The sequence below is a fragment of the Pseudophryne corroboree genome, chromosome 4, assembly GCF_028390025.1.
Source record: "Pseudophryne corroboree isolate aPseCor3 chromosome 4, aPseCor3.hap2, whole genome shotgun sequence".
Lineage (NCBI taxonomy): Eukaryota > Metazoa > Chordata > Amphibia > Anura > Myobatrachidae > Pseudophryne > Pseudophryne corroboree.
The window spans coordinates 445468800-445486279 of NC_086447.1; the positions used below are offsets into that span (position 1 = coordinate 445468800).

At 42.3% G+C, this 17480-nt stretch overlaps 1 protein-coding gene and 2 pseudogenes across 7 annotated transcripts in view; 1 reads left to right on the forward strand and 2 right to left on the reverse strand.

Annotated features, from left to right (window-relative positions):
• Positions 1-17480, reverse strand: part of ORC3 (origin recognition complex subunit 3) — a 234743-nt gene that overhangs the window by 9433 nt on the left and 207830 nt on the right. For 3 of the 7 annotated variants that reach the window (XM_063916929.1, XM_063916930.1, XM_063916931.1), the window contains exons 16-20: positions 17313-17398; positions 14433-14530; positions 2944-3085; positions 2680-2787; positions 88-266 (exon numbers count right to left, since the gene is read on the reverse strand). In XM_063916929.1, coding sequence (XP_063772999.1) covers positions 88-266; positions 2680-2787; positions 2944-3085; positions 14433-14530; positions 17313-17398 — 613 coding nt within the window. The other 4 variants (XM_063916932.1, XR_010176010.1, XR_010176008.1 and 1 more) reach the window with 4 other exon arrangements.
• Positions 5000-5118, reverse strand: LOC134912140 (5S ribosomal RNA; annotated as a pseudogene).
• On the forward strand, positions 6163-6281 carry LOC134912613 (5S ribosomal RNA; annotated as a pseudogene).

Here is a 17480-nt window from a genome sequence, read left to right on the forward strand (position 1 = left end):
ACCTATTACAGTAGGTGTGCATGGCATTGCACAAACTACACTGGGTAAAGTTTGATGCTATTTGTGTCTGCAGGTGTGGTTAAGTACCTTTTTACTAGGCTTTTTCTTGGACTTCTCATGGGCCCTTGACGACCGCGGCTGGTCACTAGATGCCTGGTCGGTCGCATCCGCCTCCTGGGTTGGCTCCCACTCCTCATTGCTATGCAGGGATAGATCCGAGGGGGTGGGGGAAGGGGCGGATCGGGTCTGATTGTCCCTTGACATCTCTGTTATAAAAAAAAAAATACATACATGTATAAATGGCTGCCCCTCACAAAATGGCTGCCCCTCACAAAATGTTGACCAGGCTGTCGACTCAACTTGCTCCAAATCACCCCAAAATGGCAAGAAAGCATCCCAACACACTCAGGAGGTACACCACATCAAAATTAGGCGGGAAAACACATGTTTGAAAAACAATCAGCAGCACATGTCAACCAGGCTGTCGACTAAAATTGCTCCAAATCACCCCAAAATGGCAAGAAAGCATCCCAGCACACTCAGGAGGCACACCACAGCAAAATTAGGCGGGAAAACACATGTTTGAAAAACAATCAGCAGCACATGTCAACCAGGCTGTCGACTAAAATTGCTCCAAATCACCCCAAAATGGCCAGAAAGCATCCCAACACACTCAGGAGGTACACCATATCAAAATTAGGCGGGAAAACACATGTTTGAAAAACAATCAGCAGCACATGTCAACCAGGCTGTCGACTAAAATTGCTCCAAATCACCCCAAAATGGCCAGAAAGCATCCCAAAACACTCAGGAGGTACCCCACAGCAAAATTAGGCGGGAAAACACATGTTTGAAAAACAATCAGCAGCACATGTCAACCAGGCTGTCGACTAAAATTGCTCCAAATCACCCCAAAATGGCCAGAAAGCATCCCAGCACACTCAGGAGGCACACCACAGCAAAATTAGGCGGGAAAACACATGTTTGAAAAACAATCAGCAGCACATGTCAACCAGGCTGTCGACTAAAATTGCTCCAAATCACCCCAAAATGGCCAGAAAGCATCCCAGCACACTCAGGAGGCACACCACAGCAAAATTAGGCGGGAAAACACATGTTTGAAAAACAATCAGCAGCACATGTCAACCAGGCTGTCGACTAAAATTGCTCCAAATCACCCCAAAATGGCCAGAAAGCATCCAAACACACTCAGGAGGTACACCAATGCTAATAGAAGACCCAAAAAAGTCAATTAAAGAATAAAAAAAAACGTGAAAAACTACCCCAAAACACAAGTCTCCCCCTAAAAATGCAGCAACACAAGCAAGGGGCTATACACATACCTGCACACATGCACAAACACCCCATGTACACCTCATGGCAACCCCCACTACACAAACACATACATGCAACACCAGACACACATGTGGTACTTACCTACAAATGTAGTAAAAGCTCCTAAAATGGCTCTGCTCCGGGGTAACAGGAATCCTCCTGACTGTCCTGGAATAAAGCCTGCTGGGGTGTCCAAACGATATCCACAGCAAACAACCAAATTGCTAGCTCTGCACCTCCACACACCTCTCTGCAGGTTCACAAAATGGCTGCAGAGCACGTGCAGCAAACAAGCCCTAATAAAGGGCTGCTTTCGGCGGGAAGGCGAATTCAGTACGCCCACTACTCGCCGATTGGCCGTAATCCGCCTGCGGGAGGGGCGAATCAGTTATACATTGAATATAGTGAATTCAGGGTCCCGGCGATAGGGCTGCGGCTGGCGATAGCGGGCGAATTATACAGGGGCGGATCTAATGACGCGATTCGCCCGCTATTGCATATAGCTAAATGTGTATTAAGCATTAGATATATACCTTCTGAGAGAGCGACAGATCAGATACTATGGTAATAAAGTTCAATCATTTTTGGGGGATTCCAGAGATACCAAGGAAGTCTAATGTGGGGTACACATGTGGCTGATAGACAACGATCGTGGGACTGATTTCGGTAAGCATACACACTTACTAATCAGCCGCACAATATGCCTGGACAGACATCAGAACGGGATGGGCATTTAAATACGGCTGCCCAGTTGTGAGGTCATGGTAGCTGGTTCCTGTTGCAGCATATTGGTCAGTCAGTCATGTGTACACACACGCAGACAGGAAAGCTATGTCTTTCAAATATATTGCATCTACTCTGCAGCAAAGCCAATGCGATATATCTGCGATAGATTTAGCTTATAGATGTAGCATGTGTACACACGAGCCAATGCGCTTAATGATATATCGTTTCAAGGCTGTACGAACAATGTATCACATAGTGTGCACCAGTATAATAATGCTACTTTCTATACGTAACCGGCAATGCTTGACCAAAATAATGAGCAAAATGTCTATTGTACTATGGCTGTGATTCATTTTCGTAAGTAAAGCAAAAAAGCATGTAACTTTGTGTCTGGAACAAACCATGCTGCTATGCAAGGGGAGCAAATACAAAGACAGCTTTATTTTTACACTGCTATGTAGATTTGTTTGAACTCACCTCAACCCCACCCAAATCTAAATCTCTCTGCACATGTTACATCTGTCCCACCTACAGTGCAACATGGTTTTGCCCAGTTGCTATCTTTTTGCTTTACTTACAAACATGAATAAGGTCCTATGTGTCATATTCCTCACTTACCTCTAACCAGTCGTAAAGGTTAATCAGTCTTCCACATTCAAGATGTAGTTTGTATGCAATGCAAATATCAGGTGCTGCACTAGACAAGGTTCCGTCATTGTCCAATGACTAAGTATTAAGAGGAGATCAATGAAAAATTATTAAATAACTAATGCACTGTGTTAATAAATATGTACATAATTACCTTTGTCTTATAAAACACATCCTCCCGTACAGTATAAAATAAATGCACCTCATGACTTTAAAATGACAAAGTCTCACTACCTTTAAGTAAGATGAAGGGCTGTTCAGAGCAGTGTGCAGTGCAACACGGGGCACAGCATTCAGATGCTTGCGTAGGATGTTGGCAGAACCAAAATATACGACCTCATACAACAGCTGCATTTCTGGAGGTGTCAAGTAATCTCTGAAACAAAAGCAAATCTAAGTACCCAAACCTTTATGCAGAGTTACTGAATTATTGTAAATGTGTAGGACAGTGGTTCTCAAACTCGGTCCTCAGGACCCCACACAGTGCATGTTTTGCAGGTAACCCAGCAAGTGCACAGGTGTATTAATTACTCACTGACACATTTTAAAAGGTCCACAGGTGTCACTTGTGATTCTGTGAGGAGACCTGCAAAACATGCACCGTGTGGGGTCCAGAGGACCGAGTTTGAGAACCTGTGGTGTAGGAGAATGAATTAACATTTGTTAAAAGAAACCTTGAACACACATGCAGAAACATAATTCCCTAAACAGAAGACATCTTGTTTATTGTTAAGCTTATGATATAGTTTATGATATAGCCCCAGGCCAGGGCATGGACTAAAGTAGCAGAAAGTAGTACATGCACAAAGAAGGATTGCAGGATATACAGTGCATCCGGAAAGTATTCACAGCGCTTCACTTTTTCCACATTTTGTTATGTTAGAGCCTTATTCCACACTGGAATATATATTCATTTTTCCCCCTCAAAATTCTACACACAATACCCCATAATGACAACGTGAAAAAAGTTTTTTGGAGATTTTTGCAAATTTATAAAAAAAACTAAGAAATCACATGTACATACTGTAAGTATTCACAGTCTTTGCTCAATACTTTGTTGATGCACCTTTGGCAGCAATTACAGCCTCAAGTCTTTTTGAATATGATGCCACAAGCTTGGCACACCTAGCTGTGGGCAGTTTCGCCCATTCCTCTTTGCAGCACCTCTCAAGCTCCATCAGGTTGGATGGGAAGCGTCTGTGCACAGCCATTTTCAGATCTCTCCAGAGATGTTCAATCGGATTCATGTCTGGGCTCCTGCTGGGTCACTCAAGGACATTCACAGAGTTGTCCTGAAGCCACTCCTTTGATATCTTGGCTGTGTGCTTAGGGTCGTTGTCCTGCTGAAAGATGAACCGTCACTCCAGTCTGAGGTCAAGAGAGCTCTGGAGCAGGTGTTAGTCCAGGATGTCTCTGTATATTGCTGTATTCATCTTTCCCTCTATCCTGACTAGTCTCCCAGTTCCTGCCGCTGAAAAACATCGCCACAGCATGATGCTGCCACCACCATGCTTCACTGTAGGGATAGTATTGGCCTGGTGATGAGCGGTGCCTGGTTTCCTCCAAACATGACGTCTGGCATTCACGCCAAAGAGTTCAATCTTTGTCTCATCAGACCAGAAAATTTTGTTTCTCATGGTCTGAGAGTCTTTCAGGTGCATTATTGCAAACTCCAAGCGGGCAGCCATGTGCTTTTTACTAAGGAGTGTCTTACGTCTGGCTACTCTACCATACAGCTAAGAAATTGGTAAATCTGCACAGAATACTGTATAAATAATATCTATAATAATTTAGTAATCAGTTAAACCAACATTATGCTTACTAAACAAATAAATTCAGCAATGGGTTGGTGGTGCTCCCGGAGAATAGTTCGGTAAACTATGTGGAAAAGGGTGGTCTTAAGAAAGAACAAAAGCAGCTATATGCCTTTTCCAGGGCACGCTTTGAAAAATTATATATATATATATAAGAAAGTGATGAAATTATGAAAATATGAGTAAATTAATACTTAACTTTTATTAAGATATACTCGATAAAAAGGGAGAAGGCGAATGCAAATAATTGCTTCAAATTTTGGGGCGATAAAAATGTAGAGAGGCGAAAATATGTTTACTCCCTTAATGATACAAAAATTACTCCAATATTGGATTGAAAAGATCTTTGTGGGAGTATACCTGCTCCAATAGGTTCAGCTATCCCATGTCAGAATATCAGAACTAAATAATAAAGAAAATTCAATGTCTGGGACCGCACAGAAAGCTGGAAAGACTTAAATGGTAGGAGAATAAAATACCTACGGTACCTAGTATTCCCTGGTGGTCTCCCAACCGGGTACTGACCAGGCCCTGCAGTGTATGGCTTCCAAGATCAGACGAGATTGGGCATACTCAGTGCGGTTTGACCGTAGGTGAGTAAATCTCCAGCATGTATAATCAATTCCAGTGTGCGGTTACCCCCGGCAGATCTTATGAGTATGATAGTCTGACAGGGAATAATACCCTGAATAAAATAGGAATGATTCAGTTTGTTGGAAAAAACCCCCACCGTATTCTGATGGGTGCTTGATCACCTGATCAAGCTCCCAGAGCGAAACGTACGTTCACTTCCGGTCCCGGTGTCCGAACTTCCGGTCGCTCGGACCTCGACGCCACAGCTCCGGATTCAGCACACCCTCTCCCTGGCTGGAACACCTCCACCCACAATTGCGGGACATCTCAGACCTCACACTGCCCACCAATGCTTGCAGACAATAAGGTTTGAGCCGCACACTGTGAGGCATCTTATTATTAAGCTCCACCAAGGGGGAATCTTTCAGAAGCACAAGATAACTTTTCTCCACTGTGTCCAAACATTTCAAGGGCACAGTGGGAGGCAGCATTTATCCTTTATGTAGAGTAATTAACTGCATTCAGTTGTGAACATTTGAGGTGCCTAACTTATAGGGTGTCTGTTCTCCCCTCTCTTTATTATTTATTATTTTTTCATTTTTTTCATTAATTTATCTTACTATATGATTTTCAGTGCAACAAGCATTATTTGTTTATTGTTTAAAAAAAGGCCTCCCCCCTATGCATTTTTTTGAATGTCCAGTACTTATACTATGTGATATCTGACCATAGGAACATTACCATATTTATATGATTGGTTCCAGTATAAAGATACAACTGTCTGATATCCAATCATAGGAACATCTAATATATGCTCCAAAAGAATTATCCCTTTACTTTTTGCTCTCTGCACAAATATGATACAACAGTAAAGAAAATAATATATTTTTTTCTTTTTTGGGGGGGCAACTAAACACCCATCAAAATACGGTGGTTTTTTTTTTCCAACACACTGAATCATTCCTATTTTATTCAGGGGATTATTCCCTGTCAGACTATCATACTTATAAGATCTGCCGGGGGTAACCGCACACTGGAATTGATTATACATGCTGGAGAGTTACTCACCTACGGTCAAACCGCACTGAGTATGCCCAATCTCGTCTGATCTTGGAAGCCATACACTGCAGGGCCTGGTCAGTACCCGGTTGGGAGACCACCAGGGAATACTAGGTACCATAGGTATTTTATTCTCCTACCATTTGAGTCTTTCCAGCTTTCTGTGCGGTCCCAGACTTTGAATTTTCTTTATTATTTAGTTCTGATATTCTGACATGGGATAGCTGAACCTATTGGAGCAGGTATACTCCCACAAAGATCTTTTCAATCCAATATTGGAGTAATTTATGTATCATTAAGGGAGTAAACATATTTTCGCCTCTCTACATTTTTATCGCCCCAAAATTTGAAGCAATTATTTACATTCGCCTTCTCCCTTTTTATCGAGTATATCTTAATAAAAGTTAAGTATTAATTTACTCATATTTTCATAATTTCATCACTTTCTTATATATATAATTTTTCAAAGCGTGCCCTGGAAAAGGCATATAGCTGCTTTTGTCTTTTGTTCTTTCTTAAGACCACCCTTTTCCACATACTCTACCATACAGGCCTGTTTGGTGGATTGCTGCAGAGATGGTTGTCCTTCTGGAAGGTTCTCCTCTCTCCATAGAGGAATGCTATAGCTCTGACAGAGTGACCATCGGGTTTTTGGTCACCTCCATGACTAGGGCCCTTCTCCCCCGATCGCTCAGTTTAGACGGCCGGCCAGTTCTAGGAAGAGTCCTGGTGGTTCCAAACTTCTTCCATTTATGGCTAATGGAGGCCACAGTGCTCATTGGGACATTCAAAGCAACAGATATTTTTCTGTACCCTTCCCCAGATTTGTGCCTCGAGACAATCCTGTCTCGGAGGTCTACAGACAATTCCTTTGACTTCATGCTTGGTTTGTACTCAGACATACACTGTCAAGTGTGGGACCTTTTATAAACAGGACTGTGCCTTTCCACATCATGTCCAATCAACTGAATTTACCACATGTGGACTCCAATTAAGCTGTAGGAACGTCACAAGGATGATCAGTGAAAACAGGATGCACCCGAGCTCAATTTTGAGCTTCATGGCAAAGGCTGTGAATACTTATTTACATGTGATTTCTTAGTTTTTTATTTTTAATAAATTTTCAACCCCCCCCCCCCCCAAAAAAAAAAAAAAACAACAACACGTTTTTCATGTTGTCATTATGGGGTATTGAGTGTAAAATTTTGAGGGGAAAAAGGAATTTATTCCATTTTAGAATAAGGCTGTAACATCACAAAATATGGAAAAAGTGAAGTGCTGTGAATACTTTTAGAATGCACTGTATATCTGAGAAGGGCCTTATTCTACAGAGTGAAATATATTGTATTTGAGTTGTCATTTTGCCTCTTCATGTCGCCAGTTTCAGGCACTGACAGGACTCAAGGAACAGTTCTGAGCATCGAAACAGCATTGGGAAGGCTGTGGGTGTGGATTATTAGATCTAAACTAAAAAGGTCTACCGTCCATATGTCTACCATTAATGGTAAACATGCATTAGGTCAACAGGGTCAAAAGATCGACAAGGAAATGGTTAACACATAAAAGGTAGACATAATTATTTTTTAGTCTTTTTGGAGTGTTTTGTCACTTTTCGGTCACAAACAAGACCCATTAGTGTACTGCTTCGCTCGCCATGCTTCAGGCAAGGTGCCTATTCCCAATCGCAGTCCATGTGAATGGTAAAGTACAAAAAACTTTTTTGGGGGAAAAAGTGTCGACCATTATCCTGTCGACCTTTTGACCTGTCTACCTTTACATGTCGACTTTTTGATCCGGTCGACCTTATGCATGTCTACCATTAGGGATCGACCTATTGACTGTAGACCTGTTAGTGTAGATCTATAGAAAGGATGCCGTGTCTGTCAGGTAGCCATTTGAGAGCTGTGAGGGAAGGGGGCTGGAGAGACACAGAGGACAGCATGAGGCTGAAGAGACACGGGGGGGGGGGGGGGGGGGGCACAAGGCTGGAGTTGGGAATGAAGTTATATGGCAGCCACACTTCTGTCATTATAGGCCACTTGCAATCATGTCACGGTATAACAAAAAGTAACTGAAACCTAAAAATATGCAGCTTCATTTCCAGTCCCTGGAACTTTATCATATATTTTTTTCGCAATCTCAATTTTTATCAAGCAGCAAAGAGAGACACACAAAAAAAGGACAATCTTTTTTTTTCTCTCGCAATCTCAATTTTTATTAAGCAGAATTTTTTATAATAAGCGAGAAAGTCTGTTTTTCTTTTATGCATGGCCAGAGTTTTGTACCTAACTTCGCCAAATTTGGCATGGTGATATAGTTTGACCAGGATTAGGTTTTTGCCTAGGATTGAACTTTGTCAGGTCCATGGAGGTCTACACGGTGGCCACCAACTAGGCTGTGGAGTGTCTAAATTAAAATTTGAATTTAAGCAACTTTGCTCAGGATGTCTCCCAGTGCCAAAAACAGCACTGATCTGAAGGTACAAGCTGATATGTACCAGTGGGGGGTCAGGCAGAGCGCAAACAGTAGAACAGCGAGCCGGAGGATCAACTGTCATCCTGCACTGACACTTACTAGCCTTGGCCTCAAATATTGGTCTTCAAGGATATCTTCTCAGCATTGATTTCTGTTCTGCAGTGATTTCTGAAACCGCAGTGATTTTTGAAGCTATACTGATTTCTGTTCTGTAAGTCAGTCTGCTCCTGATATACCCCATTCCAAACAGTCAGAGAATATGCCTGCCTGCACTGTCATTTACTCCTAATTTGTACGGTTATCCAGGTGTGAATGACTTCTGTGTTCCTTCTTAAAGCTTTCCCCCTTTAGTATACCACATTCAAACTAAGTTTATTCTTTTCACATATCAGTCTTCAAAAGTGTGGCCCTTTTGAGGATCATTCACTGTTAAAGCACAACCACAGACTAAGTTTCAGAAAAGCCATGCCACCAAACAAAAAAATCGATCCAGTCTGGGTCACAGCTCCACAGCTGCCAGAAGTGTAAGAGTTGCAAGATGTGAGGAGACTTCAGGGGAAGGACAAGCATGCTTGGTAGCTAAACAAGAGAGACAAGCAGCCACGAGAGAGAGAGAGAGAGAGAGAGAGAGAGAGAGAGAGGGAGAGAGAAAATAACTCAATGCAAGGCTAGCTCATCAATCGGCTAATGCTGCTAGACATGCAGCATCCAGGGCTATGGAGTACCCAGCTGCAAGACAAACATCAGTTAGCCGATGCTGCTAGATATGAAGCCTCAAAAGGACATGGAGTCAGCAGCTGCAAGACAAACACATCAGTCAGCCGATGCTGCTAGACATGGAGCCTCAAAAGGACATGGAGTCACCAGCTGCAAGACAAACACATCAGTCAGCCGATGCTGCTAGACATGAAGCCTCAAAAGAACATGAAGTCGGCAGCTGCAAGACAAACACATCAGTCAATTAAGGCTGCACAAACTGCTACATCTGGGGCCATGGAGTCCCCAGCTGCAAGAGAAACCCGCCAGTTAGCCAATGCTGTACAAACTGTAGCCTCGAAAGCCATGGAGTCTCCAGCAGAAACACAAATTCAACAATTTGCTAATGCTGCATGAACTGCAGATCTCCGAGTAAAACCATAGCAAAACTTTAAACATGCTGCATTTCACTAGGATGCAAATATGCAGCATGAGATGCACCCTAAGGTAAATATTGGGAACATGTCCAGGCAATGCGTGCATTGCAGTGCTAAGACATGGGACAGAGAAGCACCTGGTATGTGTTGCTGTGGGAACAAGATGAAACTCCCACCACTCTTGGACACACTTGAGCCACTTAAGACTCTGGTTGCTGAAACACACAATAAATCAAAAGTGTTTTGCTCAGACATTCAAAAATATAACTCTGATCTCCAAATGACATCCATTCTCCAACACGAACAAAGCCAGGGTTTCCCAGCTAATTTTGAGTAAAGCAACACAATACATAATAGGACATATTTATGCAGTATCTCTAGTTCTTCAAAACTTATTATTGGTGATTTCCAGGGGAAAATATACTTTTATACTTTTTACACTTATCTAATATAAACAAAATAAAAGTCTACTTATGAACACATGTTGCTATAAGAAAGCTCTTTAGCCCCCCCAAGAAAATGTCAAGAAACAGAAATTTTTAAATAAAAAAAAAAAAACAATTTAACAATCATAGGGGGAGACTTATCAAAGATGGAGAGAGATAAAGTGTTGAGGGAAAGTATTAATCAACTTCCGTCATTTATCAAATACAGCCTGTAAAATGACAGTTTGGAGCTTATTGGTTGATACTTTATCTCCCTCCAAGCTTTGATAAATATCCCACATAGTGTGAAAACCTGAAATCTGGCCTGGCCAGAAAGAAGGGGACGAGAGTCAGCGTCTTTCCATGTCAACCCATAGGTGTTCAATGGAATAAAGCTTATAATTATTGCACACTGTCTCACTTTAACCTATATCTTTGGATTCCATGTTGATCACAATGAAAAATATGTAAAAGCTAACTAGCTGGATCAAATTATATATTTTTTATATTATTTAAAGTGATTTTACTCAATATATTTGAAATACGTAGTTATGGTAGACTTACCGTCAATAACTCTATTTCTCCTAATTCCACAGTATCCATAGGATAAACATTGGGATATGAGGGAGCGTCAGCGGATTGGCACCAGCAATCAAAAGCTTTCAGCCTCCCAGAATGCAACGGGCTAGTCCTCTATATCCCCGCCTCCTGGCTCAGGCAATTCTGTTTTCCAAAGCTCAAGGCAGAAGCATTATAGAGAGCCCTAATCAGGCGAGAAGAACACACATGCACCCCCTTCCGTACATGAAGGAAAAGGTTAGTAGGTGAAAGGATCCGCAAATCAGGTGTGTCAGGATAGGATCCCTGTGGACTTAGGAGAAATAGAGTTATCGACGGTAAGTCTACCATAACTACGTATTTCTCCTGCAGGGTCCACAGATTATCCACAGGATAAACATTGGGATGCCCCAAAGCAAATTTAGTGGAGGGGACGCTCCTGACTGGATAGGAGAATCCTTTGCCCGAATTCAGCGTCCTGAGAGGCAAAGGTATCAAAGGCATAATGTCTAATGAATGTGTTAATGGAAGACCATGTGGATGCCTTACATATCTGTTCAGCTGAAGCACCACGTTGTGCTGCCCATGAAGGCCCTACCTTACGAGTAGAGTGAGCAGAGACATTAGCCGGAATAGGGAGATCAGCTTGAGAATATGCTTCTGAATACTCAACCGAAGCCACCTCGCCAGTGTCTGCTTGTCAGCAGGCCATCTTCTCTTGTGAAATCCGTAGCGAACGTAGAGAGATTCTGTCTTTCTGATGGCACTGGTATGATCCACGTAGATCCTTAAAGCACGGACTATGTCCTAGGATGCATCTCCCGCAGAAAGATCCGGCCCTTGCAAGGCCGGTAGTACAATTTCTTCGTTGAGGTGGAATTAAACACCACCCGTAGACATTTGTCCATTCCTGCCTCAAGGAATGCTAGGACCCTGGAAACTCTGAAAGAACTAGCGTCAAATTTCCTGTCACTGCACCACTGAATATAGGCTTGCCATATTTGATAATAAATGCGAGCCGAGGATGATTTCCTTGCTCTGAGCATTGTTTGAATTACCTGTTGTGAAAATCCTCTTGCTTTCATGATGGAAGTCTCAAGAGCCACGCCGTCAAAGACAGCCGATCCAGGTGCTTGTAATAGCAAGGACCCGGAGACAGTAGATCTGGATGTTGAGGGAGTAGGAATGGAGCATCCATCAACAGCCTCTGCAGATCTGTGTACTAATGTCTTCTGGGCCCAGCCGGAGTTATTAGTATCACGGCATCCTTTCCCTGTTTTAGCTTTCGCATCACCCTGGGTAACAGGGCGATCGGTGGAAACACATAAGCCAGACGAAAGTCCCATCTTACTGACAGGGCATCCACAAATGTCACTTTGGGATCCTTTGTCCTTAACCCGTATGCGGGAACTTTGTTGTTCTGACGGGAAGCCATGAGATCTACTGTATCTCTGGTAACCCCCACTTGTCTACCAGAGTCTGGAAGACCTCGAGGTGTAAAGCCCATTTGTTTGCATGAATGGCGTGTCGACTGAGAAAATCCGCTTCCCAGTTTTGGACTCCCAGAATGAACACTGGGGACAAGGATGGATGATGAAGGTCTGCCCACCTTAACTTGCGGCTTACCTCCTTCATTGGTGTTTGGCTACGAGTTCCCCCCTAATGATTGAGGTACGCTACTGCCGTTGCATTGACTAAGCAAATTTGAACTGGTTTCCCCTGGAGAATGTCCTTTGCCTGAATTAGTGCCATATATATGGCCCGGAGTTCGAATATATTTATTGGCAGGCAACTTTCTTCCTTGGACCACTGCCCTTTGGAAGCAACTTTTTTCTGACACTGCACCCCAGCCTTGCAGACTGGCATCCGTTAGCAGAACCTCCCAATCTGAGATCCAAAAGGGTCTCCCTTTGTCCAGATGGGACGTCTGTAGCCACCAGTCTAATGACCTCCTTACTTCCAGAGGATGGATCATAGTCTGAGTTTTTATTGTCTAATGGAACCCATTCCATTTGGAAATGATCAGACGTTGTAGAGGCCTCGAGTGGAACTGCGCATACTCCATGTCGAATGTCGACACCATAGATCCCATCACACGCATTGCTGCGTGAATGGATACCCTTTGACTGTGTAGCAGCTCCTGAATCCTCGACTATATTGTGGATATCTTGTTCAGAGGTAAAATGACTCTCTAAAGACCCAAATCTAATAGATCCCCCAAGTGCGTCAACCGTTGTGATGGAACCAGGCACGACTTTGTCCAATTTAAATAACAAGCTTATAGCTGCCAAAATCAGCAGCCCAAAGATCATGGTACGACTCCTGCCATACCAACATAAAAACTGAATTTCCTGAGCCAGGAGGCGGGGATATAGTGGACTGGCCTGTTGCATTCTGGGAGGCCGAAAGCTTTTGATTGTTGGTGCCAATGCACTGACGCTACCTCACATCCCAATGTTTATCCCGTGGATAATCTGTGGACCCTGCAGGAGAAAGTTTAAAATAAATGTTGCGTCAATATTAATTTTGTATAAAAATGCTTACAATTTTAAAACCATGTGGTAAATTACAATAAAACAAATAAAAGTATAATTCCTTAAAACTTGTACTATCTTTTGTTTTTGCTTACTGCTTAAAACATTACCATCATCTTTGCCCCAAACAGGACACCCTCCTCTCCCCATGTTCGCTGTCTAAGTGTAACCCTCAATTCTTTCCTCTCAATCTCACCTCTGCATTCAGTCCCTCTCCTAATTTTCCCATTTCTACCTACATTTCCAATATAAGGCCCTATCTAGCTCAGAAAGCTATCAAAACTCTCAACTCTTTTCTTGCCTTACACTCAGCCAGTGACGGCACCACTAGCCCCCCATGCGCGTCTTCGGACAAATAGGGTTATGGCTTCATGGAAAGTGGGTGTGGCCTTGGAGAAGTCCCTTGTTTACATCACCATGGCGGCGTGGCCTTGTATTGAAGCTTCCTGGTTACATCACTCTGGGGTCATGCTGCACTGCTGGCTCCTACTCTGTGACTAAGGAAGTTTTAACTCCTCTCACTCACCAACAAAGCCCTATCAAACCTATGCAAATTCCCACCTCCAGCATTTCTAAAGGGCAGCTCCCAATCCCTGACATGCCCTACCAAACTATCAGACCTTCATGCAGTCTCCAGGCCTTCAACTGTAACATTAAAACTAATTTCTTCATTTAAGCCTACCACCATTGATCCTAAATCTGCAGCCTCTGCACTACCTAACTCGGCTTCCCTTTCCTTCTGTGTGTCCTCCATAGCTCTTGTTAACATGACCTACTATCCTTTTGTGGTCTCTATGTAATTATGTAATGCTTGGGTTGTAATTATGAAGCATTGTGAAGTTGTCTTTTACGGTCCTGTTTGATCACCCTCGTGTTATGTACTGTGGCTGTATGTTCTATCCTAGCTAAGGCACTGCGGAACAATTGTGATGCGGTATAAATAAAACCTAATAGTAACTTCTATAAACAAAAACATATAACAAACAAGATATTTTGTTTCCATTAAGATGCTGCATATATCAGGCCATAAGTTGAGTATATTGTATGCCTCTGTATCAGAGAAGCACATGGCAGGCTAAACACATGCATAAAATAAATGGAACGTTGATCAAAGGTTACAGTAAAATATGAAACCATGCTGCTGACACGCACCTAACAAAGCTATCGAGAAAGTCCACCACTTCAAGGCGAAGGGATTCAAACTTATTCAGTTTCTTTGTTCTTCTTGTTTCTTTCATTTCTAATAGAGTCTAGAAAAGGGAAAGCCAATGTATTAAATACGAGATACAAGCTGCCTAAACAAATCATCTTAACATCAGGTTCTAATAAAACGCTCTTCTGACCCATTGGCGAACTCAAATTTAAATCTGTAAAGTTTTAAATGTGATCATATAGCAGAATATGAAAGAAAAACCACCGAGTCCACCTTTGTCTTCAGTGCAAATGTATGACAGAGCACTTATCCAGCTTCAGACATTTTATGAGTCCCTTGTTGCTATCTTTGAGAGTGCACAAAGTATATTACATAGCTTTACTCGTCATATTAAGTCTGAGGAGGAGGTAGGAGGAAGACAAACGTCTTTTCCGGTGGCTTACTCAAGGCAATGCACGACTGATATACTCAAGAGAGTTTGAGGTGTGTCTGCCGAAGTTTCTAAGGATATGAACGTTAAGGTCATATATTACCCTGCACATTTTTATTAAACTAATAAGTGTAAGCTCTATTATACAATATAATGTAACACAAACAGTTCACCAAGTGCCACATCTCCTAATTATATGTTCTAAATTGCCTGATGAATCTATTGTAAAACAAAACTGTAAGTACTTTTGTGGGATGAAATAACCTCAAAAATGCTGTCAAGAAAAAGTTGCCTTTTTTGGACATTTTGCGCAATCCCTAAATGCATAGAAGTGGTTTGCAGCAGATATGTACTGCGGATCTCTGGCACTGCAGCCCCCATAGAATGCTATGGGGCTATGAAGTCCAGTATGCATCAAGTATTTCCCGCAACTTTTTACCAATAGACAATGCCATCTTTAGATAGTGTGGCCTATAGAAACCTATGTGCTTCTTAACGCAGAGTTTAACTTTCTTCAGGTTCCTCTCTGACCGTTAAAATCCCCCCGACCATGGCTTGCAAATGCACAGGTCAACGGCTACACATGCACAGTAGAACTCCCGAAAGTCCTCACTACGTAAAGGACAGCTCTTGTCGGAAGAACTTTCCTTTGTGGCTTTAATCGCATTTATTGATACATCTGATGTTAATAAACGCTGCAATGCATGCGATAGGTGGCAGGATGTATCACATGCAATATGTGATGCATGATACATCCCGTCCTCAGCGAGAGCATTTAGGGATACATTTAAAGATGGACTTTTATTTTCATACTGCTCATGCCCACCATAAAGCAGATACATCATTATATTACTTTTGTAGGTATTCATAGTTTTAATGTATTAATTTACATGATTAAAGATACTGTGGATTGTCTGATGACAATCTATAATCACAGAATGCATGTGTTTTTTTTACAGAACAAGTAACCTGGCATTTTTCATACAAAGTAATGGAAGGATCAAGAGATGTGAATTGCAACTTACTGTACTTTTATTAAATTATATGCCCCTTTTAAGGCATGTTTTCCTTTTTTGCTTAACAGGTTGTACTGGGAGCATATTACCCGTGTCTCTCTCTGGGCTGATCTGGGGAGGTGATAATCATGAAATGGTGGGTTATGGGTTAATTATTTAATAGTGGGTGAGAGATCATTTATTTGTGAGGATTTTCCATTTATTAGTGGGGTCATAATGGTGTTCATTTAGTTTTGGTGGCGTGGTTTGGGGTTATTAATTTTATGCGGGCTGATTTACAAGAGGAGGGCTATTAATTAAATGTGAATACCAATTATTTAATGTTTAGGCTGTTTGGGAGCAAATATGTTTATTTAATGTGAAAATGATTAAATGTAATGTCTGGACTGATTGGGGGGAATTGCTGTTTATATCAAATGTTATCATTAGTTGGTTGCAGGGGTGCGCCTAGTTATTCAAGTTGTGGGTGCTATTGATTCAATGGCAGGGCTGATCGCAGTAGGAGGGAAGCTTAATGTGTTGACTTAATCTATGCTTCCATATTTCATGTACCTATGTCTTTTTGCACACAGGGCCCCAACATTGCAAGATTCAGAGTAGCAGCAATTAAGCTTAATCCACAAGAATTAGGTAAAACCCCTTTCACATCACCAATACCGGATCCCACTCGGGAATTGGAAACGGGTCCTTCCCGGGTGGGATCTGGCATGGACGCTACTGCTGGCTTCCCCCACCCGGCAATATGCCGGGTGGGTTGCCATAGCAGTGTGGGGCGGAGCCGGCAGCAGAGGCGGTGCTGGGTTATCATCTCCGCACCGCCTCTCCCTGTTGTAGTGAACGGGTCCCATTGACTCGGGAGCCCGTTTACGCTGCCACTGACCCGGTATTCAACCTGGGAATAACAGGACAGGCGACCCGGGATTTCGACAATGGCGCTTTCACACCGCACGCCGAGCCGGAAATATGCTAGGTCGATACCGTGTTATTTGTGTGGTGTGAAAGGGATATTATTGGCAGACTGTGCCGCTCTCTCCTACTTGTTCTCGCAGCTTTCACTGTCCGGATTCCAGTGCGACTGTCAAAACTTTTAAGAGTTGAAATGAGTCACATTAAAACATGCAAATATTTATATTTTTTACTACAAACATACAGAGAATAAAATCTACAAAATGGATTTCTTAGACTCGCACTGGTGTATTTAGCTAGCAGCTTACAGCAGGATTTTCCAAACATTTTCTGACCAAGTACCTTTAATTTATAAATGATAATCAAGTGCTATCACTTCATCAAGGAGAACTACCTTCGTCTCATGACAACTATAAAATACTGGGCTGTATTTTAACTCCTTAAAGTAATTAAGTGAAAGAAAATGGATAATCAATATGCATATCATAAATACAAACACTTTACGTTATTATAAATGTAATACTGACCTTCTGAAGTTGGTAAAGATCTGTTTTTTTGTGCAGGTCTTTCTGTGGTAAACTCTCCTCATCATCCACATTTTCTAAATGATCTCCTGGAATAAATTAATTGGAATCAATAAAACGTACGTGTGTGTGTGTGTGTGTGTGTGTGTGTGTGTGTGTGTGTGTGTGCGC